The sequence below is a fragment of the Podarcis raffonei genome, chromosome 8 (assembly GCF_027172205.1).
Source record: "Podarcis raffonei isolate rPodRaf1 chromosome 8, rPodRaf1.pri, whole genome shotgun sequence".
NCBI classification, from domain to species: domain Eukaryota; kingdom Metazoa; phylum Chordata; class Lepidosauria; order Squamata; family Lacertidae; genus Podarcis; species Podarcis raffonei.
Genome location: NC_070609.1, coordinates 47,930,030 through 47,956,217, shown reverse-complemented (window position 1 = coordinate 47,956,217; position 26,188 = coordinate 47,930,030). Strand labels below are relative to the sequence as shown.

General features: G+C 51.8%; 3 protein-coding genes across 4 annotated transcripts in view; 2 read left to right on the top strand and 1 right to left on the bottom strand.

The window, feature by feature from the left end:
- Positions 1-19,928, bottom strand: part of WWP2 (WW domain containing E3 ubiquitin protein ligase 2) — a 37,894-nt gene extending 17,966 nt beyond the window's left edge. The window contains exons 1-8 of the mRNA XM_053399830.1: positions 19,839-19,928; positions 16,640-16,703; positions 14,015-14,162; positions 13,321-13,442; positions 7,317-7,454; positions 6,241-6,337; positions 1,879-2,000; positions 641-833 (exon numbers count right to left, since the gene is read on the bottom strand). Coding sequence (XP_053255805.1) covers positions 641-833; positions 1,879-2,000; positions 6,241-6,337; positions 7,317-7,454; positions 13,321-13,442; positions 14,015-14,162; positions 16,640-16,703; positions 19,839-19,889 — 935 coding nt within the window. The 5' untranslated portion in view covers positions 19,890-19,928. The remainder of the gene's footprint in view (positions 1-640; positions 834-1,878; positions 2,001-6,240; positions 6,338-7,316; positions 7,455-13,320; positions 13,443-14,014; positions 14,163-16,639; positions 16,704-19,838) is intronic.
- The window catches only part of NQO1 (NAD(P)H quinone dehydrogenase 1), a 178,685-nt gene that overhangs the window by 145,629 nt on the left and 6,868 nt on the right, over positions 1-26,188 (top strand). The window lies entirely within an intron of this gene.
- On the top strand, positions 19,978-25,804 carry NOB1 (NIN1 (RPN12) binding protein 1 homolog). Of its 2 annotated transcripts, none has more exons than XM_053399832.1 (9): positions 19,978-20,067; positions 20,999-21,131; positions 21,597-21,730; positions 22,550-22,621; positions 23,101-23,250; positions 23,376-23,582; positions 24,248-24,345; positions 24,502-24,646; positions 25,207-25,804. In XM_053399832.1, the coding sequence occupies exons 1-9, from the start codon at positions 20,023-20,025 to the stop codon at positions 25,474-25,476; spliced, it is 1,254 nt and encodes a 417-aa protein (XP_053255807.1). In that variant the 5' UTR covers positions 19,978-20,022; the 3' UTR covers positions 25,477-25,804. The 2 variants fall into 2 exon arrangements, with proteins under 2 accessions (XP_053255807.1, XP_053255806.1); XM_053399831.1 differs by lacking the exon at positions 19,978-20,067 and adding an exon at positions 20,103-20,429.

Genomic DNA, 26,188 nt, shown 5'->3' with positions numbered 1-26,188 from the left:
CACACATGAGACTCTGAACCGAGAGGCCAGAAGGAAAACAGATGGCTCCCTTCATCGGAAATGCAGGAGTCAGGAGGTGGTGTTTGGGCATCGGAAGGCTCAACAGAAATAGCCACATTGCAGGACCAGGAAGGATGGAAGGAAGGAGAACAGGTGCAGCTGAGGAGTCACAACTGTCGAGTTCACAACTTAATCATAACCCTAGTAATCCAGACTCTGCTCCCAGATCAGGCATCCTCACAGCTGGACCTCAGTCACAGCCAGTCCCCTTCCTCCCTAAAACTCCAGGTCTTGCAAAAATACTGTAACATTCCTCTAAGGATGATAATACTTAGCATTCGTATTTCTTAAATGCAGAAGGGGATTCACAGACATGATCGCAGTAATCACTGAAACTGTCTTGTGAGGTAGGCCTGGGGCCCCATCCTGCTTAGAAAGAGAGAACTTTGGAAGAGACAAGAGAGCAGGAGTTCCCGCAAGGATAAACTCTACTCCCAGCGAACAGCCTCTAATTCAGAAACATACTTTTTAAAGGTTTCAACTCCCTGGTGACCCATCCCAACCTCCCCCTAGTTGGCTAAGGCTGCGAGCATTCATGACATGGCCAAGGTGCCCAAACAGAGAGCAGGACACCACTTACCCAGAGGGCAGCACCTCCAGAGTCTGTGCTGCTGGCTGAGAAGGCTGGGCCTCTGAGCTGGGGGCAGATTCCCCTGCCCTTGGAGAGTCATGAGCTGTGCCAGAGCTGGAGGTCGCACCTGACGTAGCCTCAGGTGGCACAGCCTGTTCATCTTCAGGGACATCGAGGGTGGAACTGGCAGGTTCACCATTCACTGAAAGAGAGGGGAGCGATTATGGCAGAGTTGAGGGGATGCTGATGCCTCCTAAGAACATAGCAAGAGCCATCAGGCCAAGGGCCCATCTAGTCCAGCATCCTGTTCTCACAGTGGCCAACCAAATGCCTGTGGGAAGCCTGCAAGCAGGACCTCAGCAAAAGAGCACTCTGCCCTCCTGTGGCTTCCAGCTGCCTCTGACAGTCAGGGCAGAACACAGCCATTTGGCCTAGTAGCCAACCGTAACCCTGCCCTGAATTGGTCTAATCCTCTTGTGAAGCCATCCAAGTTGGTGGCTACCACTGCCTACTGGGGAAGCAAATTCCATAGCTTAACTGCCTGCTGCGTGAAGAAGTCCTTCTTTCTGTCTGTTCTGAATATTCCACCATCCAGCTTCATTAGGTAGCCTCATGTTCTTGTATTGAGAGGGAGAAAAACCTTTCTCTATCCAATGTCTCCATGCCATGTGCAGTTTTATAAACTCCTTTTGCATCACCTTCTACTCATTTTGTCTCTAAACTAAGCAGCCCCAAATGCTGCAACCTTTCCTCACAGAGGAGTTCCTCCATCCCCTTGATCATTCTGGCTGCCCCTTTCCCAACGGTCTCCAGATCTACAATATCCTTTTGGAGGTGAAGAGTCCAGAAGTATACACAGCATTGCAAATGTGGTTGCATCATAGATTTTGATAACAGCATGGGCCGTTTTAGTATCAATTCCAGCTACCACACACTGGGCCAACATCTTCATCAAGCTCTCCACTAGGACCCCAAGGTCTCATTCCTGGTCCGTCGCCACCACCCTGAAAAGGGCCCAGAGTTTCCCCAATGGCAACCTCTGTCTGTAGAGCATAGACGGTCAAGTAAAACTGGGGAAGTGACATGGGGGAGCTAATCTTTCATCTACAGGTAGAACCTCAAAGTTACATTAATGCAGGTGGGAGAGCAATGCAGGTCCTCCACAAGTGAGGTGGCACACAGGGCTGGCTTTACAGCTTCAGAGGAGAGACCATCACCTCCTCCTCCTCCTCTCTCTCCACTCTCACCTGTGCCATTCACTGTGCCACCCTGGGTCTTGCCTGCTGGCTGCTGCTGGGCTCTGGGACTGGGGCTTTGCTCCCCGTTGGCCGTGCTCTGCCTGGCCACTCCAGCCACATGTCTGTGTGCCCTGCAAAAGAAATAGTCAAGAGGTGAGGGGAGTGTCTCCTGAGTTTCCACAGATCATTATATTCCTTGTAGGCAGGAGTGTGGAAGGCTGATGGCTGGGCCTGTTCTCCATGACATTGCATACCTCATCCTGCACCAAAATAGCACAGATAATAATGATAATAATAAATTTTATTTATATCCCACCCTCCCCAGCCGAAGCTGGGCTCAGTCATGCAGACTGAGTCCATGGACATGTAGTTGCAAGATCATGGCAATTACGGTTACATAATAGTCACAACTGCAAGTGGAATGGAGGAAAGAGGGTAAGCAAACATTACAGGGACCTGACACCCCCCCCCCAGGTTTTTGCGGTTTCATCAGGTTTCTGTCAACAGACATAAGGACTAGAAACATGCCAGGAGGAAAACAGAAGACAAGAGGAGTTTGCGCTGGTTTGAGACATTCCGCATCTCTGCACACAGCAGAAGTGTGTGGAAGTCATACTATGTTATCCTCACAACAAACCTGTGAGGTAGGTGAGGCTGAGAAAGAGAATGACTGGCCCAAGTTTGTAAGAATGCTTACATTTCTAAGACTGTAAGTAGAACCCTGCTGGATGAGGTCAATGACCCGTCTAGTACAGCATCCTGTTCTAACAGCGGCCAACCAGATGCCTCTTATGGGAAGACTGCAAGCTGGATCCAAGTACAACAGCCACACTCAGCCCACCTGCGAGTCCCAGCAACTAGTATTCAGCGGAGGTGGGTCGTTCTGGGGGCTCCACGGCTGGGTGGGAATCTGAGCCTGGGCCCCTCCAATCCTAGCCTGACACCCTCTAGCTGCTATACTACTAGCTCCACCTCAGCTGGAAACTCTCCATGTGTCTGTTTTCATAGTGCTCTTATACAATGTTCAAAATGTGGAGAGCAAGTTTATTGGACCTGCGTTAAGCTTCCATGTGCTTGTCTGATTTTTTTTTTCTTTTTAAAGAAATACATTAAGGGTTAGAAGAACAACGCAAAACCAGGACGAAATCCTGGACAGTTTCATATTAGTGCACGCAGAGCGAGATGGTAAGGTTTTTGGCATAGGACTTGCACAGACATCACTAGGAATGGCTCACCCACCCCACCCTCTGGGGATAAACAACCTCTGGACCTCCAGGGGTGTTTTTTAGAAACCCAAATTGCCCATTTCCGCTGTGTTGCGCAGGTCGTGTAGGCCCAAATTAGCCGCCCTGCCAAGGCTGTCTTCCTACGGGGCTCCTAACTTGGCATCGTCTTTTAATAGACGTGTGGAAATAAACCAGAGGAGGTCACATGGCAGAGCTCACGGGGAACAGCAGCTGCTTAAAATAGGAGCCTGGAAAAGGGGGCAGGCAGCACCAGTGGGAGGAACAGGCTGGGGACAGCAGGCGATGGGGCAGTTTCCCCATAAGTAGAGTAAATGGGGGGGCAGGGAGCAGGGCTGATCCTAGGTAGAGAGGGGAGGCACGACCTGTAATAGGCCCTAATCCCCACTTCCAACACGCATGCAGAGAAAGCTCCAGAGATTCTGGCCTGGGGTCCAGAGAGTCAGGCTGTTTCAAAGTCAAGGAGGCGAGATAAAAATAAGGCCCTGCAGCAGCTGGGTCAGGTCAAACAGGGCCCATCTAATCCAGCATCCTGTTCCCACAGTGCCCAACCAGAACCACAGGATCCCCAGGATATGCTGGCTGATCATCTCCCTCCTGCCGGTTTCTCTCCAAGTGCAGTTGGGGGGGGTAGGAGCAAAGGGCATGAGGGGGAAAGGAAACCAGCACCAAGCTGACCTTGGCAGGAATGAGCAACCCCACTGGGAGAAGGACTCAGGGAAGTAGCAAGGGGAAGGGGGCACAATGGGGAAGGCGACACCAAGGACAGCAGAGAGCAAGGAGAAGGTCCCCCATCCCCCCGCCCAAGGAGAAGCAGGAAAAAGACAGTGGAGGAGGGGCAGCCCATGAGGGGACCCAGCAGTGAGAGGGCCCATCTCTGCTGTGCAAATGCAGGGAAGCACTTTGCAAACAGGCACGAGTGATTGATCCTGGTCACAGGGTGGTGTTGCCAGCCCTCCTCAGCCAGGGAAGTGCTAGGCAGTCAACACAAGGCTGAGAAATTCCTCTGATCTGTGCAAAAGGTGGTGGTGGCAGTGGTAGAACAGGAGAGAGGACCACCAGCCACAAGTGTTTGTTTCTGAAAACGGAGCCCAAGGTCCCCCCTCCCATCCCCTTTTCTCCTTTCTTTAGAAGCTGTTTCCCAAGACACACAGATCTGGGGGGGGGGATGACACACACTCACCCCAAACATGTCACCTTGGAACCTCTCTGATCAGAGACAGCACGAAAATGAGAGAGCAGGCACCTTTGTTGTAGCCTGTTTGCGAATTGCCCTGAGATGTTCCTCAGCTGCTTATGGAAGCAAATCCCACTCTAATCCCACCCACACCAGTTTCACCCCAAAGCAGCCATCCAGGGAGGGAAGTGCGGCTCACTAGGGAATTTGGCATCCCAGCACCAAAGTTTTCCTGCAAGGGTCCAATTTTGCAGAACAATGAAGAAACAGGCCAGGGACAAAAACTAAACTCCTTGTTGCCTGCCTCTGACCAGCAATGTCAGTAGTAGTAATGATGATAAATAAATAAATAATCGTATTTCCCCTGGAAGTAGAGGCTTAACCCTTAGAGTGGGTCATGCAGCTAGCTGCCTGGAGAGACCAGGATGCAAATCAAGGTTGCTCCAGACGCTCTTGGCCCATCACTCAGCCATCCCTGCAAAGCGTCTTGTGATCCAAAGGTCAGCTTGAACTTTCCCTTGCAAGAGCTGCCTATTCCATGGGAGACTAAATAAGGCCTAGGAAGGCTCATGGCCCATTCATGGGTCCAACGGAGAAATCATGGGACAGACTGAGGTTTTCACTGCTCCAGAGAACTCATCCAGAATCTGTCCAGCACCCTGATTAGATCCAACAGCTGCACAGAGCCAGGACTGAAAGAATTTGCTGTTCCCCTCAGGGCATAAGGTTCTTTACACCGTTGCCCTTTTTAAAAAGAAGCAAGTCTCTAGACCTTATGGCATCAAGGAGAAGCCAAGAATGTTGTGAGTGCTCTTGCCCTCCTATCCAGCTTGTCGGCTTCCAGCGGGGCAGCTGATTGGCCACTGTGGAACCCAGAATGCTGGACTAGGTGATCCACCAGCCAGGCTCTTCTGAGGATGTTCTTCTGAGCAGAACCACATGAAGGCTGCAGAAGATGCCTGTGTCTGTTTGGAAGGGCCGTTCCAGGAGCTTGGTGAGGGCCAAAAGTTCAACTCCCTGAAAGCTCTTCCCATCTGCAGAAGCCAATATGTTTTATTCAGGGGAATCAAACTTCTTTTGGTGGAGGATTCGGGGGCTTCTGGGGGCCCTGCACAAACAGAGCCAGGAAGGCACAAGGAAGCAGCCAGAGGAAAAAGGACACTGGGGAAGAGTCCTCCCTGGATATGGGGCTGAGTGCTGCAATGCAGGGAAGAATGGAACCTGGTGAAGGAAGGTGGTACGCTGCCTGGCCACCCATCATCTCGGGAGAAGCAGTATGGTTCCCTTGCCAGTGGGGTGCTAAATTCAGCACCTCACCGGCAACAGTACACAAACACGACACAGCTGTGGCCAGAGAGTGGAAGGAAGGGCCAAGCAGAGCCCCCTTGGCAAGCCCCTTGCCCTGCTTTCTGGGCAGCTGCTCAGAGCAAGCATTTTTTGCCAGGGTCAGCAGGCTCTGATTAGAAGGAGAAGGAGAACTATCAGTCTCCAGGGGACTCTTCTCTAAAGCCAAAGTACCCCTCAATGATTGCCTGCACTTTCCACACACCAGATAATGGGTGGTGCTAGAGCAAGAGAGCAAGGGTACCAAATGTAGCCCACTACCAACCGTGTCCTGGAGCTGCAATTCCCCTGCTACCAAATGCTCCTCTTGCCACAGAGGGATGCAGTAGCCCTTATCTGGTCTTCCCAACTCTGACCCACATGCACATGGCCCAGCCTGACTCCTCAAAAAAGGCAGTTCCCAGTCTCCCCCTGCCCACCCAGGCCTTTCTAGCCTTTCTAGCCTCTTTCCTGCCTCTGTCCTGGCTTACCTCCCAATCTCCCTGTCCTCTTCTTTGTCTCTTTCCATCATGGCTTACCCTGCCCTGTGTGCTGACCATCAGAGGCTCCAGAGTGGCCACCTGCAGCCATCCAAAATGCCACGGCAGAGCAGAGGGGAACACTTACCTGGACCTGCCGCCAAAGCAGTTGGTGCTGGGGGCCTGGTGCCTGCTCTCTGGGGATGAGGCCAGAACACAGGGATCCCTCCCAGCTGCCTGGGACCCTGAAGGAACAAGGAAGCAAAGAACTGGTCAGAATAGGACCCTGGCAGGCAGTCCAAAAGCCAAGCCTTGGCAACAGCCAGTCAGCTGTGGGGAAAGGGGAGGGATGGCTGGACAAGGATGGAGGCAGCTGCTTGTTCTAAGCCTGCCTTTGTATATATACAAGCCGCTGTAACCTGGAGCTGAGGTGGCGGGGAAGGGTGCAAACCATAGCAAATGATACAGGTTATTGTGACACTTGAAACCTCATAGAATCATGAAGCTGGATGATCCCAGGGGCCACTGGAGAGCTGAGCTCTCCTCCCACCTCTGAAGATTCAACAACTATAGCAGAGGCTGGTGGGCAACATCCACAACACAGCTTTGCCCATGTGGACCTCCTCCATCTGCCAGTGGTGTTGTGGCAGTTCCTCTCACTTTCAGGAAAGACTTGGCTAGGATGGGTGAGGAGAAGGAGCCCTGGGTCCCTTCCGGGGGGGGCAGCAGGAAAAGACAGACCAGCACCTTGGGAAGGAAGAGAGGTGGCCTCCCCAGGATGGGAGGACCTGATTAACATTTTGCATGCCTGCCAGGTGAGGTTCACTTCCCTGGACACAAGAGCTCCTCGCCATTCTGCTCAGGACAACTCAGGCACTAAAGGTCTGAAGAGCAACATTTGCTGTGGGGCTCAGTTCAGAGTCTGGCCCCAGCCTCAGAACCTGCTCCCATTCTCTAAGCTGGGCTCAAGGACCTGAGATGCTGCGGTAAATACTGCCTCTGCACAGCTACAGAGAGATTCCCCTTTCCTGCCACCAGACCACACATGGCTGGGAGTAGAGTACAGGGGCGGTTCGGCTCAGACCCGCCCACCTCCCCACCCCCGGCTTGAACCCGTCTGCCTCAGCTCCCGTCTTTCATAGGACATACCTCCATCAAAGGCCCCGCTGGCTGCCCAGGACCCTAGTGGCAGGCGGCTCCCCCACCCCACCCTGCCACACTCACCCTCCGTCACGATGTTGCCGTTAGGCAAGCTTCCCACATCAACACTGGGCCCATCCAGGAAAATGGTCAGCTCCCCACCAGAGACAAGGCAGCCTTTGTTCTCCATCTGCAGGTTCAAGGTCAGCTGCTTGTTTTCTGCTGTGAGGTACAGAGAGTGACAAGAGGCGGGAAAGCCATTACACCGGGAGAGTGGCCCTGGTGGACACAGGCCCATAAGTGGGGGCAGTCGGGCAGCCTCGTTCCCTAGACCTCCCTAGCACTCCAGCCCTAGCTAGCCTCACCCCCAACACTTTAATCACACCATTCCTCCAGTGGCAGAGTTGGAGCTTAGCCCCTCAGCAGGGAACTGTAATGTTGGGGGTGGGGGAGGGCAGGAGTGTATGCTGAGTGCCTTGCTCCCCACCCTGGATGACAGAACCATCTCTGTAGCCAGGGAGCAGCACAGGGAACTCTCCTCTGTGACATTAAAGGCTTTCCAATGTGAGGGAGCTGAACCTATATCGCTGCTCTGCCCAAAAGATGCTCAGCAGAACAGTCAGGCTCAGGGCCGCCCACTTCAGGCCCAACACCTTTCCTGCTGCTGCAGCTGCGCTTACTCCCCAGAACATTTCTTAGGCCCAAATCTGCCCTCAGAGCCTCAGTCTCCTCATGCTGGCTGAAAAGGAAGGTGATGAGCACAAATGCCCCGAGAGGAGGCTGGCATCAAGGTGACCTGGGCCCCTCCTCCTCCCCAGCACCCAGGGCAAGAAGACAAAGAGCAACTGATGTTCGGCCCCTGGAGAGAGAGGGCCAGGCGCCTTGGGCAGGCCCCCAAAGTTCACACCTGAGCTGCCTGGGGGCCTCCCTTTCACCAGCTGCACACGGGGCTCCAGCCTCTCTGTCCGCAGTGGGGCGGCAGCTCCTGGTGTGTGAAGTGCAGCACAGCAGAGTCAGGGAGGGGGAGGTTTTGAGCCAGAGGAGCAGGAGGGTTTGGCCTTCCATCTCCCCTTAGGAAGACCCACAAGGAGCCAGGCCCAGCCAAGGGGCCACCAGCATGCCTTTGGTGATGCAGGGAGCCTGTCCTCGCCCCTTTCTCTCCCCGCTGCCCCACCTTGGCAGCCCTCTGCTCCTGCTGCAGGCTGCACAGAGCCCTTTTGTCCCCTGGCAGAGACAAGGTGCCTGTGTCTCCAGGCAGGGCAGTGAACACCACTTTCCCCTCCCTCTGCTTTCTTTAAGAAAATAAACACGCCCGGGCCCCTCCACCACGGCCCATGGCCCAGGCACACATAAAGGGACCTTGCTGTTGCAGCAGCCGAGGGTCCCTCTGCGGCCGCACACAAAGCCAGCTTGTGTGCAGGGGGGACGGGCTGTTATCATTTGGGGGAAGGGGCTGCCCCAGCCTTACATAAGGCCTCCTCAGTTCACTACCTCCGCTGCACCGCTTGGAGCCTCAGCGCTCCCGTTTGGCAGGGAATTCCTAGCCAGGACATGAGAAGGACCTGCGCTTTCCAGCAGTCAGGCCAGTAGGAGCAGGAGCAAGGAAGGGAAGGAAAAAGGAAGGAAGTTCCAGCTGCTGGACAGGCTCCCCAGTGCCCCAGGGTGGACATGCCTGGAGCGATGTGAACAAGACAGCAAAGAGGAAAGCAGCCCAAGGCTTAACATGGATGAGAAGCGATGCAGAGGGGAAAGGAAGAAGAGAGCTCCGCCTCCACCTTCTGGGCACCAGGAGCAGGGAGCCCTCAGGGAACAGAGGGAGCCTGAATTGTGATGTTTAATATGTTCTATCATGTTCTAATTGCTTATTGTTTGTAAGCCACTTTGGGAATCATTTGAATGAAAAGTGGCATAGAAATATAAAAAATCAAATCAAGATGGTGGCCAATCGAATGAAGGCCAAAGGCTCTCTGGCCAAGGCAATCCTTGTCAGTTTGCACAGGCTTGGGGTCTAAGAGCTTTCCCAGCAAAAGCAAGGGATGCGACCCCAGAGTTCCTGCCTCTTTTTCCTAGAAAGGAAGAAGGGGAGGCCCCTTTTTTCTCTGGCAGAGCCTTTCAGCCAGTGGCTCCCTACAGTATAGCAGTCGCCAAGGGAAAAGCACCACTCTAACCAATAAGGGGAGCGCTTCTCTGGTTGGGTGCACAGGAACACATAGGGAGAAATAGGGTCAGAGAAAGCTGTCTGATGAGGGAAAGAGGGCAGAGAAAGTTGGTTTGTGGAGTTCAGGATTGTCTACACTGATTGGCCATGGTTCTCTAGGGTGTTGTAGACACCAGGGACCTTCCATATGCCCCTACTGGGTACAAATCCACCAAGCAGTAGCTTCATTTAGCCTACATGCTAGCAGTCTGTCAATGAGAATAGAAGGTTGGGAGGGAGTTCTGGTAGAGAAGGGGAAAGAGCCCTCCAGGCTAGTCAAGGACACTCGAGGGTTTAAAGAGGACAATTGCTGAGATGCAAGGCACCTTTCTGGAAGAAGCCTTGTACACCCAGCAGAACAAGCTTTGCCAGCTGGCTTGCAAGGAGAGGCGCTACTATTAGAGGGATAGCCAGAGGAAGGGGCAAAGCAGGACGTGGGACCCCAAAACATGGTTGCCCACACAACTCTTTCCCAGCATCGGCCTGGCCACAGTTCAGTGAAGCCGTCTTTGAGGTTGGCTTTCCAACGAGGAGCCCATCCATCCATCCTTACAACTTCCTCCTTGGATCCTGCTACTACTTTGTGTGGAGCAGAAATCAGGGCTGGCTTCCTTCTGAATGACTTCTTTGTGGCTGCAGCTCCAGCATCCCTGCCTGGGGCCAGGCAGAATGAGAAGCAAAGTCACAGACCTTTGCAGGAGCTGTAAAAGCATTGGGGGTGGGGGAGAAGGGGGCTCCCTAAACAAGAACCTCTTGATGCAACCTGAGAACAAGGGTGATGATTGTAGGGGCAGGGGGAGGTGTTGTTTGCACACTGCAGCCCGAAAGGCTCCAAGCCCCTTGTTTTCACACTCAATTGGTGCAGCCACATGAGGATTTGTTTTTACACACAGAGAGAGATTTCTTCTGAGCCACACCCCCTGCTCTGGGTCCGGCCTTGATTCAGATGCTGGCTGCCTCAAGAGCCTTGGCGGAAGGCCCCATTCCCTGCCTGGCTGGCAGGCGAGAGGACATACGAAGGAAGCTGCTGCACTCACACAGTAGAAATGGGATCAGCCTCCAGGTTGGGGGGGGGTTGTAAACCTGTGCCCAGAACAGGCTTGAGAACAAAGAGTCCCTTGCGGGTGGGTGGGAATCTGGAGCTGCAATCGATGCATCCAATGAGGGACTGGGAGCTGCTGCAGCCAAGGCAGTAGCCGGCTGGCTCTTATTGAATTAATTTGCACCCCACCCTCCATCTCCCCAAACAGCCTCTCCTACTGGAGCTCTGCGGGGGCTGCCTGGCCAAAACGTTGGTTCTGGCAGAGCGCTTCTGCAGCAGATGTCCAAGGAGCACAGCTAGGCTGGGAAGAACTCCCCACCCCACCACTGCCATTCTGGTGCAGCATGCACCCTTGGGACAAGGACAGAAGATGCTCAAGGAACATGCAGGGATCTTCAGGGCACGCAAAGGCTGCTGACCCAGCTGGAGATCCCAAGAAAACTTCAGATGTGCCCATCCATCCACTCCAGGAGGCCTAAAGGCAGCTGGCAAAGTGCCAGGAAGGAGTTGCGGCTTCCTCCTCTCTCAGTGCAGCCCAGCAAGGCCAGTTCAAATCATTCTTCAGCCCTGAGGCTCATTGGGCAGCCTCAGGTAGGCCTCTCAATGATGCTACTTCACAGGGAGGAAGCCTCCACTCTCAGCTCCTCAGAAGGAGGACACACAAGCCAGCAGTCCTCAGCGCCTGAGAGATGAGCCACATGAATCCCCCATCTTGTGCCTTCAAGACCGTATCCACCCCCAGCCAGAGCATCACAGAGAAAGGCATTTGGATCTGAGATGCTTGTTGGTAGAACCAGGTGGCCATTGTAGGTGGTTTTGCAGAGATCTCAGAGTATTGCTTTCTCATTAGCTGTGCATTGCATATCCTGAAATGGGTGCAGAGCCCTAGCAATGAGGCAGGATAGAAATTAAACCAATAGGACCCCCCTCCCCACTCTTTAGATCAGCAGCTCACAAGGGCTGCCCTTTCTCTCCTGCCCAGCCCATAGAGGAAGGGAGGGTGTTGTCTTTGGGTGCTTGCTCAATGGAAGGCTGACGGGGAGCAGACACCCACACCCATGGCAAGGAGAAGTGAGAGCGGCCATTCTCAGTGCCAGCTGTCAATCTGCTCTACCTGGAGTCACTTCCTCTCCTCAAGAAAGATATGGCGGAGTTGGAAAAGGCAAAACGATCAAAGGGATGGAGCAACAGCCCTATGGGGAAAGGTTACAACGTTTGGGACTTTTTGGTTTAGAGAAAAGGCAAGAAAGGGATGGTAGAAGAATATGGAGTTATGCATGGCATGGAGAAAGTGGACAGAGAAGTCCTTCTTTCATAGCACTTGAAATCGAGCACATCTAATGAAGTGGAATGAAGATTCAGGACAGAAAAAGACACTACTCCTTCGCACAGCACATCTTTAAACTATGGAACTCACTCCCACAAGAGGTAGTGATGGCCAACAACTCAGGTGGCTTTAAAAGAGAGTTACACAAATCCATGGGGGACAAGGCTATCAAGAGCTCTTAGCCATAATGACCATGTTCTGCCTTCACCATCAGAGGCAGTAACTTCTGAATATCCACTGTGGGAAACCACAGGAGAGGAGAGTGCTCTTTTGCTCAGGTTTCCCACAGGCATCTGGTCGTCCACTGCGAGAACAGAGTGCTGGACTAGATGGGCCACTGGCCTGATCCTGCAGAGCCTTTCCTATGTTCTTATGCAATTCATCCAGGAAAACAACCACAGCGAGCAGCCCTTGCCTCAGAGCCACAGGGAGAAAGAAAGCCTGATCTTCTGACACTCACCGGCAGTGGCTGTGCTGTCGCTTTAAGAAGCCTCCCCTCGCAGCCAGTGCCAGGGAAAATTCCATCCTTTTTGGTACCGAGCGGAGCCTTTTCCATTTGCCGCCCAAAACTACGCCTTGCCTCATGAAAGGAGCATTGTGTCCGGCATACAAGGAGGAAGAGGAGCAGCTCAGGTGGGCGAGGAGAGGGCGGGAGGGCGACTCAGGCCCGCCAGGCAGGATCTCAAACACTCGCCCTCCAACCACACCACAAGGCCCCAAAAGGGCAGCCCCGGTGTTAACCCCCCCCCCGCACACACAAAAGCCACTTCCAGCAACCATGAAGCCCTTGCCACCTTTTGCTCTGAGGCACCAGTGCGACAAGGAGCTCTGACACTGCAAGGGAAGGTGCAGGTAAGCCTTCGCTCATTTTCTTGACCCAGAGCAGGGGGTCTCTCTCCACTCACCTCCAGTCAAAGCCTGCTCACCAAGGCCTAGACATCTCAAAGCTAGTGGACCAGGCCATCAGGCCTAAGCCCAGGGAGAAGAGACTGCCCCAGAAAAGTAGTGGGCTGTTGCTCTGACATTGCCCCCACCTCCATCTGCTATCTCCAGGCCCGGCACCTCTCAATACGAGGTCTGTATTCTGTGAGGCGGGGGCCATGGTGGGGGCAGGGGAGCAGTTTGGGCTGAAGGAGACGGAGAGAGCCTTTCCCTGCCGGGAGCCCCCTGAATAGAGGCCTTTATGTAGCAGCAGCAGCAGCGGCTGCCGCCACGGGCCACTCCAGCAACCACAAATGGCAGCAGACAGCCAAGGGCCTCGTGTTGCTGGGCGGGCTGCTCTGCTTTCCTGGCTGGTGAAGGGGTGGCCTCCATCAGACACACCAGCAGCAGCAGCCCTGTGCGCCTGACAGGCCTCCCAGCCACTCACAATGAGGCCTTGTCTTCTGCCAAGGCCAGAGCATTTCCTCCACCAGGTATGCCTTATTTCCCCCTGCCAGAGGACGCAGAAAACCTGGTGATGCCCAAACAGGAGGACAGACCAGCGGAGGGAGCTGTGGAGAGTCTCTACCATGGGACATACCTTTCCCTTTGCTCTGCTTCAGTGCACTGGGGAGACTGATGGAGGCTGTTCCCAGCAACTCATTCCGCAGGGTGTGGTAGCTCCAGAGTTTCACGTCAAGGTGGCTTTGTGAGGTGACATTCCTGCAGCGGGGTTGGGGGAGGAAGAGGGTGCAAAAGAAGACAGGTTGGTGAGGTGGTGGGATCAAGTTCGCCTTGTGCCAAGCATGAGGGACGTTCAGTAAAAGCCAATTTGGGGACAAAACTAAACGTTAAAAGGTGAAAAGGGGGCTCTGCAGAAATAAATGAAAAGAATGTGAGTGCTCTCCACCCGTCATTAGGCTTCCCAAACATAAGAAGAGCAAACTAGGTCATCCCAGGCCCCAGTGAGAGGCCTTTCAAGGCCTAGTCATTTCAGCAAACAGGCTTAAGATGACAAGTCAGGGGGAGCCAAGGGCCTTCCCTTGTTTGGAAACACAGCTGATAACATGCAGATGCATCCCTTGCAAGGGCTCCTGCTTCACCGTGGAAAGAGCAGCTGCCGCGGCCACAGAGCCTAAGGCCCATCCCACCACTTTTGCTCCTACACAGCTGCTAGCCTGGGCAAGCCCTTTGGGCCAGAGCAGACCCACCTGGGCAACGCCAGGGCCTGCCCCAGCTCGGTTTCACACACACACACACACACACCCCAATTCCCTAGAGCCCCAAATTCTTACAGCACAAGATTCTCGTTCCAGAGCAGCTCAGAGCTCCCAATCCGCTTTGCTGTCTTCTTGGTCTCACTGGTGAGCCCATCGGCCGTCACCTCCACGAAGCAGGTGATCCGAGCCTGGCGCCCCTGTGCCTTGGGCTTTGCTGACACCACTGGAGGGAGGAAGTGGAGGAAGTTCAGTAGCTGCTCCTCGGCTGGAATGGTGGGTGACGCCTGCCCCAGGCTAGCCTGATAGGGATTTTGGGGTAGCCAGATCTACTTGCGTGCCAGGGAAAGTGACAATGGCACCCAACTGTGCCCTTTTAACCCCTCCACTTTACACAGGAGGCTCCATTGCTGGTTCCACCCTTTATACAAGCACAAGACTGCCAAAGGAACAAGAGGGCAAAGGGCATATCTATGGCCTACATTGAAACCTCATTTGAAAATAGATGAAGAGCCCTGGATTCCCACAAAGAACCCTGGGAAGCAAACCTGCTGGCTCATAGGGTGATAGCAGTCCCTTCCCATCCAAACAAAGGCTAGAATACAGGCAGCTCAATGTAGTGCCCTCCAGATACTGCTGGACTCCAACTCCCATCATGCCTGACCACTGGCTATGGTGGCTGCTGGGGGTGACCAGAACTGGAGCCAAACAACACCACTTTGGCTACCACTGGTTCAAACAGCCACTCTCCTCCCCTCCCCACCTTGGGAGCTTGCACTGGACAAGGAGGCGAGAGTGCCCCCTTGGCATTCCAGAGGGTCTCTTACTTGAGACTCAGAGCCTAGCCCTAGCTGGAGAGTGCCAAGGCTGACGAGTGCAGACTACAGACCAGGGGCTGACATTTCAGCCACGAGAGGAAGGCAGAGCAGCTGCAGCCTGTGCAGAAATGCTCCTGTAATTGCCAGTGTTGGGAGCCCCCTGGTGGCACAGTGTGTGCAGCTGGCCGGACCCAAAAGCCTCAAGAGGCTGCTGTCTGGCCCCATCATACACTCCCCCCTGCAGCTGCTTGAGGTGCAAGCAAAGCATTCATGCTGTGGGGGGGGGGGGCACCAGCTAGCCAGAAAAACAAGTCTGGGGTGGGGGGGAAGAAAGGGGAGAGTTGCCTCTCAGTCCTTATGAGCAATGACCCAATGGCACATTGCTGTCACAACAGGCCAGAGGACAAGAGAAAAGCTTGTGGGTCTCATTTTTAACCCTTGAGACTGGACAGCAATGTGAAGAATTAAACACTCACATATCAGTAGAGTTGGGAGATACCCTTGCCTGAAACCCGGGAGAGCTGCTGCCACTCAGTGTGGACAATATTAATCTATATGGACTCAGTATAAAGCAACTTCCAGCCTTCCTCCTTGTAGAATGAATTTAAGCAGTTGTAGTTAGTTGAGTTTCTAAGGTGAGATGGGATGGCCTGCAGTGGTGGCTCTCAGGGTGCAGAAGGACCCGGTAAGTAACCCTACCACAGCCATGCCTCTCTAGCCTGAATCCAAAGTTTGCAGGATCAGCAGGTAAAAGTCCATTGCTGTTATGACTAGACAGTAGGGAAGCTGTTTCTCTTCCCACACCCACCCTTGCATGTAAATGCATGTGTGTGTGTACAAACACACACACACACAAACAAATACTGATGGGAGAACCCATTTGTTCCCCACCCTGAACTGACAGTAGTTAGGAGTGGGGACTGCTAAAGTTCAGGCCATCTTGGCAAGCTGTAGGGAAAAGATCAGAAGGTCACACAGTCATCCTGTTGGCAGGGGTTTTCTCGCAGACAAGGAAATTCTGGGTCATGCTAAAAAAGAAGAAGTCATCCCTACGCTGGGGACAGCACAAGAGGGAATGACTGGGAATGACTGAAAGACCGCAGCAAACAAGTCAAGGAACTATCATGGGACCACCCAAATGCTGGCTGCAGTGCTTTCTTGTTAAATGGAGCTCTTCTTCACCGGCAGCTGCTTAAAATAAAAGCAGTGTAAAGGGGGGTGGAATCTGTTGCCCTTCAGATGACAACTCCCAGCATCCCTGACTACTGACCATACTGGCTGGGGTACTGAGGGAAATGAGAACCCAACAACCTCTGAAGGGCCACAAGTTACCCACCTCAATGTAAACTAGCCTCCTCTTCATTTTAGAGAATATTTAGCACCTCCTGGGATACATGAAATGTTCTCATCCAGAATGATCTGCTCCCTACTGGTTTTTTTAAAGCTTTTGCTCAGCATAATTATTTGTGAGTCCGTATAGCTCAGAACAGCACCCATAAAGCAATATAAATGTTTGTTCAGCTCATAGGAAGAATCTCACTTGTTTTGTGGGTTCTATAAGCTTCCTAATATTCTGATCTGAACTTGGCTGATAACCAGTCAGTATCTTTAATGGATCGCAAATTGTTTTTTAATATGTGTAATTGTTTTTATATGTGTTTTTTAATGTGTTATGAAATTCCTTTAAGATGCTTCATGGAAAGAGATTTGTAAATTAACTGAACACAACCCCACGGCGCAGCTACGCTTACAGTTGCTGTTGCAGTTGATGGGAATTTCACAGGCGAGCCAAGGAGAAAGGACATCCAGAGCTGACAGAGGGGCAGACCAGAAACAACAATTGCTGCCAAACGCCACAGAGTTGCTCCTGGACCACAGGACTCACCTTTCACAGTAAGTGGAGATTTCTCTCCAGGCAACCCCACAGAAGCCATTTCATCGCTGGATGCCTATGAAAGTGAGAGAGCAATAGGTGACACATTGTCTGAAAAGTTGGGGCGAGTCTCCTCCAAGTTCTGGTACTGGACACCGAGCTGGGAGCATCAGCACTAGGGAATGGGAGGAAACCTGGTTTATGAGCTCCAGCTTCCATCAGCCACAGATATGGGCATAGCCAGGGTTTTTGTTAGGGGGGCAGGCTTTTGTTTGGGGGGACAGAACCTCAGATTTGTATTGATTTGTATTGATTGGGGGGCAGTTGCCCCCCGGCCCCTCCTTGGCTACGCCCATGGCCACAGCTAGCGTGGCCTGATGGAGTGGGATGCTAGGAGTTTGGCTACTCATGCTTCCTGCTGCTTCTCTAAGTTTGCCTCTTTGGCTCAGGACAGGAAATACCTTGCTCTCACCAGCCATACAGGTAACTGCACCTTCCAAACTTAGAACTTTTCCAGTTGTTGAGTTCTGAATCCTGGAACAGATAGAGCTCCTTGAAGAGAACCATCAGAAGCCCCAATCCAGCAACAGTTCCAGAAAAACGAGGCCCCAGGGGGTAGTGTGGGAAATTCCCCTCACTGAGTAAGACAGCAAAGGCAGAAGGGAAAAGAGAGCTTCAGAGCACAGACAAAAAGAGGAAGTGGGTGCAGAACAGCTCCGTTAAGGACTGCCAGCATTTGTTTGCACACAGCAAGTTCTGATGAAGAGCAGCAGCAGCAGCCCTACGGGAGCTTTTCATTCAGCAAAGAGGAGGAACTTCTTCATCCTTGAGCTTCTGGATCATAAAAAGTTTTGTATTTTAAGTCTCTGAATGACAAGTGGGCAGGCAAGGTTAGAAGAAGAAGCAGGAACACCCCCTCCTGAATGAGTTTCCTCGCTCACTTTCTATCCCCCACAGAAGAGTGAGTTTGTTGATTTGCACTAGCTACAGATCTCCAAGAGCAGGAAGACAGAGTTGGTTCACAACAGAATGCGAGTCTAGCAACCACGCAAGCTGCTCAGGAGGAACCAAACCAAGTCAGCTAATCATTAACACATTCAATCATTGCATATTTATTACTCTCCTTCAAACCCAGCACTCTGTGAAGGTGATAGGTGACACACATACCAATTCACTTCATTCCCTCCATGGTCTCAGATGCATTGAGAATGAGCCAAAAATTGAGTTAAACAGAACATAAGGTAAATTATAGGTGGATGGTGTTAGATCAGTCCCACATATGGGTACAGTTCTAGTGTACCCAGAGAACATCAATGTTGGTAGTTCCTTTCAACAAAATGAGCAAGATGCAAACAAGAAGTCCAAAAGTTCACACACAGCAATGCAAGAGGCAGTGGCAAAAATCACTCAACATGCCTCATGACGTCTCTACATCAGCTGTTATCTGCATGACAGAGAGAGCTGTCCTCTCTCCTTTGTGAAATACTCCCATACTTCTTTGTAGAACTCTCTGGAGCTCCTTTAAAGAGTCCCTATGTTTCCCACAGCAGTCCTTGCCACAACCAGGAAGAATCTACACAATTCATTTGCACACACACACCCCTTTGTTTAAACAGTATCACTTAGGCTACAGTAAATCTTTACAAGTAGCTGCAGCAGTCAGCCAATTCAAGAAGCAAACCTGTCTCAATCCTTGCGCTTATGTATAGTGAGCACATAAACAGCAGTTCCAACAGAAAAGCTGAATCCCAAACAATAAGCAACGCAATAAAAGAAGCAATACAAACTTCCCTATAATCTGAGCAAAGCAAATAAGTGGATGAACCTCCTTTGCATGTGTCCAAGGAACGTCATGGTGCCCCTAGTAGAGCCAAAGGCTATTCTGTGGGTACCTTAGAAAAGGAGGAAGGGCACCCAATGGTTTGATGCAGCCTCATCATACAGCAAGGCACTGTAGAGCAACACAACTGAAAAGCACACCCTATACAGACCGTCTGGACACTTCCACTGGCACAAAACGTAGCAATTTGTCCTACAGCTGAGTAGGTTAATGGCAGCCCAGCTCTCTGGGGAAAACTCTACAGTGACTGCCAAAAAATAAGTCCAGGTGTCCATAGTCATATGAAAGCAACTCTTACCCAGTGTTAGATACTGAGATATGAAGCTAGGAGCTAAATGGCATCTTAAACCTAGGTTGTGGGTGCAACAACAGCACACTTTTAAAATAACAATGCAAAGCTGAAAATGAACAAACTGCAGCTAAAAAATTATGTTCATTTTTCTCATTGTTTATTGCTTCCCCTGCTCACCTCCCCCCCCAATATTCTTAAGAGGGTCTCTTCTCCAGTCTTCAGAGAGTAGCTGGAAGTGGGGAGGCAGAAAAAGGTCCTTCTTTCCTTCCACTCCGCAGTTTTAATCTGAAATCTTTGGTGCAGTACTGTGCCCAGAGCTCAGAAACTGTTCACACTAATGAAATTCCATCACAAAATGTGCCTAAAACAATGGGAGTTTTGAACACTGCTCTCACCAACCTAGTATACTCCAGTTGTTTTGGACTACAACCATACTGGCCAAGGATGATGAGAGTTGTACTCCAAAACTGCTGAAGGGCAGGCAGCAGGCTAATGTAGTCTGCCTTAAAGGGCCTGAGGCCCTCTTCACCGTAGAGCAGTCTGCCTCATAGAAAGTACATATCTTAAGGGCACCTTCTGAACAGACGAGCTCAGCTGCTGAGGTACTCAGAGAGACAACCCCTGCCCTCTTTAAAGCTTTCAAGGGACAAGGCAGGCAGGCAGTGGGGCTGGAGACCCAGGGTGCCTGCGGTTTCCAAGCCTGTCGACATTATATACACACACATACAGCAAAAATATTTGGGGTTTGCTCAGGCCTTCCGTTTCTAAAGGTTTTGGCTGACTACTTCATCCCTTCATTTGACAACTTCGCCTTTCCTGTAGCTTCGCGGGGCGGGGGTTGTTGTTGCTGTTATAACCTGAAAAGCGGGATGGAACTAACAACCCCTAAAAACGAATGTTTGTTTGTTTTTAAAAAGAGAAACTCAGGAGTATTTTGTTTTTTAAAGCTGCCCGCTGATTTTCAAAATGTTGGAGAGAAGGAAGCCAGGCAAGCAAGCAAGAGGGTGTGGGTATCCGTATGTGTCAATCACAGCAGCGGCCAGAACCCCCGCTTCCCACCCTCAAATCTCCAGACTTACCGGCGACGGTTCCCAGCCCAGCTTCTTCCCACTTCCACCTCCTGTAGTCATGGGTCATGTGACAAGTGACACGTCACGTGACACATACTTCGGAAGTGGAAAGGGAGGCTACGGAGCCGGGACGGCTAGAGCGGAATGGCGGAGGAAGCGGTGGCTGCAGGGCCTCCGACTTCCGGTTGTCGAGATGAGGCAGGAGTGGAAATCGCGTGTTCCCTTTCCAAGTTATGAGGTCTTGTCGGACTGGAAGTATAAGTTTATTTCCCCGGGATTCTTTGGAGGTGGGTGGGCGGCATCAAAAGTATTAGATTAAAAGCCCCGCCTTCAAACAATGCAATGCTCTATTCTTTTTTAAGTCTAGGAAGAAAGGACGGTTTTAGAGAGGAACTACAGCTCCCAGCATGCCTTTCTTCCGCCAACTATCGTGTGTGAGGCCCACAGTTCCCAGCATGCTCCACAATGGAGAGCTGGGGGGGGGAGAAACTACACTTCCCAGAGTGCCCTGGGAGTCACAGTCTAAAGTGGGGCAAAATGGCTCCCGTGGAGCACGTCGTGGCTGATGCTGGAGCTTTCCTGCGTGGAGCCCCGCTTCAGGTACAGTGGGAGAAGGCTGAGAACGGCTGCCTAGCTTGGCCAGTGGCCCACTGGGGAGCCGCGCGAGAAAGGACCAAAAGCCCAGGTGTATGCTTTACTTTGCGGTAGATTTTTGTTGGACCTGGAGACTTTTATTAGGCCATCCCGAGTAGAGAGAGAAAGCTGCCTAGACAGAGACTCTCCTTGGAGCGCATGGCAGGTTGGGGTTGTGCGACTGGAGGTTGTCCCCTGTCCATTGACAGCTTCAGGTGGTTGGGAAGGGACACACACACACACACATCCGCCTACCAAGCCAAGGTGGCTCCTCAGAATGTTGCATGGGACTCCTGGTGTCCCCTCCCTTGTTGCAGGTGGCCCTGTTATGCTTCTCGGGATGTGGGCATCCCAGAACCCCCAGATTAGCTTTTGCTCCTAGAGTGTGAGTAGTAGGTCAGGAGAGGTGTGGCTATAGGTCTGCCTCTCTCTTCCCTAACCTAGTTGCACACCACCACCCCGGCCCAGCCCCCTTCCAGCCCTCAGGTTCCTGATCCACCTGCAACAGCTCTCAGCTGTGTCTTCCCCACTGGCAGGACATTGGCAAGAACATCTACACAATCCGAGAGGTGGTGACTGAGATCCGAGACAAGGAGACCCGCAGGCGGTTGGCAGTGCTGCCCTATGAGCTCCACTTCAAGCAGCCTTTTCCTGAATATGTAAGGCTTGGTGAGTAGCCTCTATTTCGTGGTCTGTGCTTCCTGCCCCTCTCCCACCCCATCCCCTCTTCCGTGACTTGCCTTTTGCTTTTTGTAAGTAACTTTGAGCTCTTGACTAGAGAGCAAAGGGTGGTATTCAATTCTAGTCCTACTCAGGGTAGACCCATTGAGATTAATGGAGATGACTTACTTTCATTAATTTCAGTTGATCTACTCTGGGTGCGGCTTTGTTGACTATAACCCCAGCTAACATGTGACACACACACACACACACACACACACACACACACACACACACACAGAGGGTCAGGAGTAGAAATCAAGCTGATCACCCACAATTGCTTCATTGTTACTTGCTCTTTGATATGTTTTCCTAGTGCCCTCTGGAATTAGAGAAGCTCTTTTTCTCATGACCGGTTGTGATTTCCTAATTTTGCCTCTGGACTTGAACACTGAAATCCTCCTTTGTTTCTAGTGACGGAGTTTTCCAAGAAGACAGGTGACTACCCCAGTCTTTCAGCCACAGACATCCAAGTCCTGGCCTTGACCTACCAGCTGGAAGCAGAAAATGTTGGTGTGGCTCACTTGAAGAAAGAGCCAGAGCAGAAGGTGAATCTCCCTTCTTTTATTATTTCTCTTTTGAGAAATATTTTCTAGCAAAATATTTATTTACTATGATGTTGGTTTTGTATCCTGCTTTTCAGGCAAATGTTTTCTTCCAAACAACTCACATTAATTAAAAGACAGGCAGAGAGAGGTCCTGCCCTTAGGCTTACACACTTTAAAAAACAAGACACACAAGAGAAGGGGAAATAAGGGAAGCGGGGGGGGGGGGGTTGACCAGATGGATAATGCCAGGAACCAAGTGGTGGGATGAGCACAGGCATTACTGTCTAGTTGGGGCCCAGATAATATTTCCTTGCTTGGACAGAGATGCTGTAAATGACCCTGCAGCCCTTGTTCCTCTGGCTCATGTCAGCATTTGCTCCTACCTTTCATCTGTGCACTCCCAGGGCAATTGAAAAGGGTTCTTTCTGCCAGTGAGGAGAGAAGTCAACTCCCTCTGTGGCTGATCAAGGAGGCCCCTTGTTGCAATATTCTTCCTATCCAGTAGGAGGGGGCAATCCAGTTACACATGAATGCAGGACACTCTTGCCACCAGCTGCATGTGTTAACAACCTATGTTTCGTCTTTGTCTGTTTCCTGCTGCTGCAAATGCCAAACAGGCTCATTATGCACTGCCTGAATCCTGTCCTATGCTCTGCTGTGTCTTGAATGTCATTCTTCTTGCCATTGCTGCTCAAAAGCTGATCAGACTCTGGGATGGTAGGTTTTGTGAGGCAGCTGCTGATGATGCAAAAATCAACAATATGCCCTACCTGACCCACATCCCACTTTCTTTTCTCTCCCCACCCTGGATCCTTGCAGGTAAAACTCAGCTCAACAAAGCAGCACCCTGAGACACCTGTTCACGTTGCTGGCTTCCATCTACCTTCCAAGGTAATTGCCTCTGTGAGCAATCTGAAACTCTGCCCCACTATTCATGGAAGGAGTATGAGCAGAGGGTAGCACAATGATGACTCACTGCCCCTCCCTGCCTCCTGGTTGCACGGGGTGTAATCTGGGAATGACCAGGTGTGCAAGTTGAGCCCTTGCACTAGGAGTCCTTGATAGGCAGCATCTCCTCCTTGGCTTGTGTGACGATCCAGTGACCATTCGGCATCTACCAGAAGACTAAAGGAAGAGGTAACTGCAAATGGTTTTTCTAAGAGGGCCATGGAGGATGGGCAAATCACTCAGTGGTGAGCACCTGCTTTGCCTGCAAAAGGTCCCAGGTTCAATCCCAGTCAGCATCTCCAGGTAGACACCCCAGAGAGCCATTGCTGCCAGTCAGTGTAAGCAATCTGGAGCTTGTATATGACTGTTTCTTCTGGCAATTCATACATGTTAGCTTTTCTTCTGCCCAACTTTTCTTCTAGACCAAGTGCGCAGGAGGTGAGAAGAATCCTTCCGTAGTGGGAAGCAGAAACTCTGCAGACTCCACAGGCCCTGAAACCTCTGAGTTTGGTTCCTTCCTGTTCTGGAGGAACCCTCTGCCCAGCATCGAGGAGGACCTACAGGACTTGCTGGTAAGAAGTCTAGCATTCTTTCCTTTCTTCCTGCCTCAATGGGACACAGGCACCACCTTCATCTCTGCAGCCTGGGAAGGTTCCGTGCTCAGCGGATCCTCTCCCAATTGGTCTGTTTTTCGCAGAAAGCGGATGCTGTTGTTATTGTGCCGGAGGACCCCAAAGGCAACAAGAGTAGTGGTGAGGAGGAGGAGCAGAGTGGAGAGGACAGTGATGACGAGGAAGGCTGGATCACGCCTAGCAACATCAAGCAGATCCAACAGGGCATGGGCCAGGCTGATGAGCCAGCTGGTGTGCAGGTTGGCTGTGTCACCACCGACTTTGCCATGCAGGCAAGTGTGGGCTGTGTGAGACCAGGTGGTCCCCAGGGCTTGAGGGGAGGGAGAAGGATGTATGCTTACCTTTTCGTCCTTGCTTCCATGCACCTAGTCTAGTCCTGTAAGCCTCCTGCTACATTCTTGTGCCTGCTACAGCTGCCTGGTCCAGGCTTCCTGGAGGCCCAGCAGAGGTTTTATGGTCTATGTTGGAAGAACATGATGAGAATAGGAGGGACAGAAAGGGTGGCTCATGAGCAGCAAGGGGTGACTTGGGTGGCAGCAGGAAGCTGAGAAGAGGGAATGGAAGTGGCCAGGTGAAGAGCAGAGGAATGAGAGAAAGAGAGGAGAAGCTCCAGGAGGTGGATTGAAGGCAAACAGGCAGTGGGACAAAAACAGGAAGGGGAGAGGGGAAGCAGCCCTTTGTGCTCCGAGTTGGGCATACCTGAAGGAGAGGAAACTGGGGACTCTCTTTCAACTGGAGAAGCTTGGTCAGCCCAGCAGCAAAAGAAGAGCAAGCATTTTGTGTTTTTTAAAAAGGAGAGCAAGCATTGCCTTATTTTAGCTCCAGCCCTTTCCAAGACCCCAGCCTATGGAGTATCCAAAGTCTGTTGAGAGGGACTTGCCCTGCACCAGCATCATGGGTGCTGATTGGGTCCCCTTCTCTGGTCTCTTTCCCACAGAACATTCTGCTGCAGATGGGCCTGCATGTGTTGGCAGTCAATGGCATGCTGATCCGGCACACCCGGAGCTACGTCCTGCGCTGCCATGGCTGCTTCAAGTATGTGATGAGTTGGTGGCTGGGCTGCAATCTCTGGCATATGGGCAACAGCTGGGGCTGTGTCCAGCCGTATTCAGGAGATGCCCCCTGGGCTTAGGCAATGGGCTGCTGCCAAGGTTGTCAACCCGCTGACCTGGCTTCTCTGCTTTCCTCCAGAACCACATCAGAAATGACCCGGCTCTTCTGCCCCCACTGCGGAAACAAGACACTTAAGAAGGTGGCAGTGAGTGTGGACGATGATGGCACCATCCACATGCATTTTTCCCGGAATCCCAAGGTCTTGAACCCCCGTGGCCTCCGGGTGAGCAGCTCTGCTCTGGGCTCCAGTGCTCTTATGGGCTTTCCGCGCTTGTTGTTGTCTCTGTTGGCTGCCTGTGCTCCCAGCTGAGCACCTGAGGCAAGAAGTAAGAGTCTGCAGCAGGCCATGATGGCCTCTGGGGCCAGCAGAAGAATCTTCTCTGGGCTTATTTATTTCCTCCCAATGGCAAAAGTTCTGTGGCCAGTTCTATCCAGTGTAGCATTAAGGAACTTGATCCACTAGCACAACGATTTATGGTTGTGCAACAAAATTTCCCCCTGCATGTATCCTACGCCTTCCCAAATCTTCTCCAAAGTTTTGAGGGAACCCCATAACAGATTATGGGGGGGAGAAGATGTGGGGGTGTCTGTTGTGCAGCTGTCACTCCTCATGCTACAACCATGAGTGGATTGGATACTACTGTAAGTAAAAATGTAAAACCGTAGCTTGGAAAAAATACAAGAAGGATGAAAGTCAAGTGTGAGATGCCTCTCCCTGTCAGGGATGTGGGGCAGGGTGCATTGGGCCTTTTGGCTTCACTGTGTGCCTCTTTCTTTCCACAGTACTCTCTCCCAGCTCCTCAGGGTGGGAAACACGCAAACAATCCCCACCTGACAGAGGACCAGCACTTCCCCCAGCAACGGCTCTCTCGCAAGGCCAGGCAGAAGACAAACGTCTTTGACCCCGATTATATTGCAGGAGTTTCTCCATTTGCGGAAAACGACATCTACAGCCGGGCGGCCAATCTACAGATCCGGGATACGGCGCTGGGTGCAGGCAGGAGGCGTCTGAACCCCAACACAGCCTCCAAAAAATTTGTGAAAAAGAGATGAGGTGGGGAGAGATGCAACCACCCACCTGTCCCACTTGTCAATGAAGGGAAGACAAGTCTTTTGTTTCCTACAGCTTGTGTGAAGGCAGGACTTTGCCCCTTGGCGCTACTTCCTGACTGCTTCCAAGGCAACAGACACTAGTGTGAATAAACGGCAAGCAGCAGGAAGGTGGGAGGCAGACTGACAAAGTGATCTGGAAAGTGAGAGTGGCCCTCGTGTGGCAGAATCCATGTGCTGCGCTCAGGTCTTGGGTGCATTCTAATGCAAAAGACTCAGCAGCGGTGGCTGCATGTTTTGTTTTGTTTTTTAATAAACCAGGGTGTCTGCACATTTGGTGTCTGTGCACAGCTCTTTGTGGTTTAGCTTGTCCCTTTCCTGACAACTAGACCCCTTTTCTCCCATGAGCCTTTCCCTTGTAGCAGTCAAGAGCACAGCCATACAGTAAGCTGGTTGGGATGGCTAGACTGGAAGCACTGCTCTTTGACTGTCTTCTATCACATTGCTGGCTGCAAACTTTTGAGTTCCACAAAGCTCTTCCTCAGAAGTGGCTGTTCAAAGCAAAAACAGAAAAGTTTACAGCCCAGGAACTGATTTACCCCAAAACACACATCCATGTGGGCTAATAAGAGTAGGAACCTGTAAAAGCATATTTAATTTTTGGTCTAAATACCTACGCTGGGGAATAGGCCTCTGTTTAACTAAAAAGATCACT

Excerpts from the sequence above, each read along its gene's own strand:
- NOB1 (XM_053399831.1), top strand. The coding sequence starts at position 20,295 with ATGGAGAGCTGGGGGGGGGAGAAACTACACTTCCCAGAGTGCCCTGGG. Across the intron at positions 20,430-20,998 it reads TGCGTGGAGCCCCGCTTCAG|GACATTGGCAAGAACATCTA; the intron begins GTACAGTGGGAG and ends CCCCACTGGCAG. Across the intron at positions 21,731-22,549 it reads AGAAAGAGCCAGAGCAGAAG|GTAAAACTCAGCTCAACAAA; the intron begins GTGAATCTCCCT and ends GGATCCTTGCAG.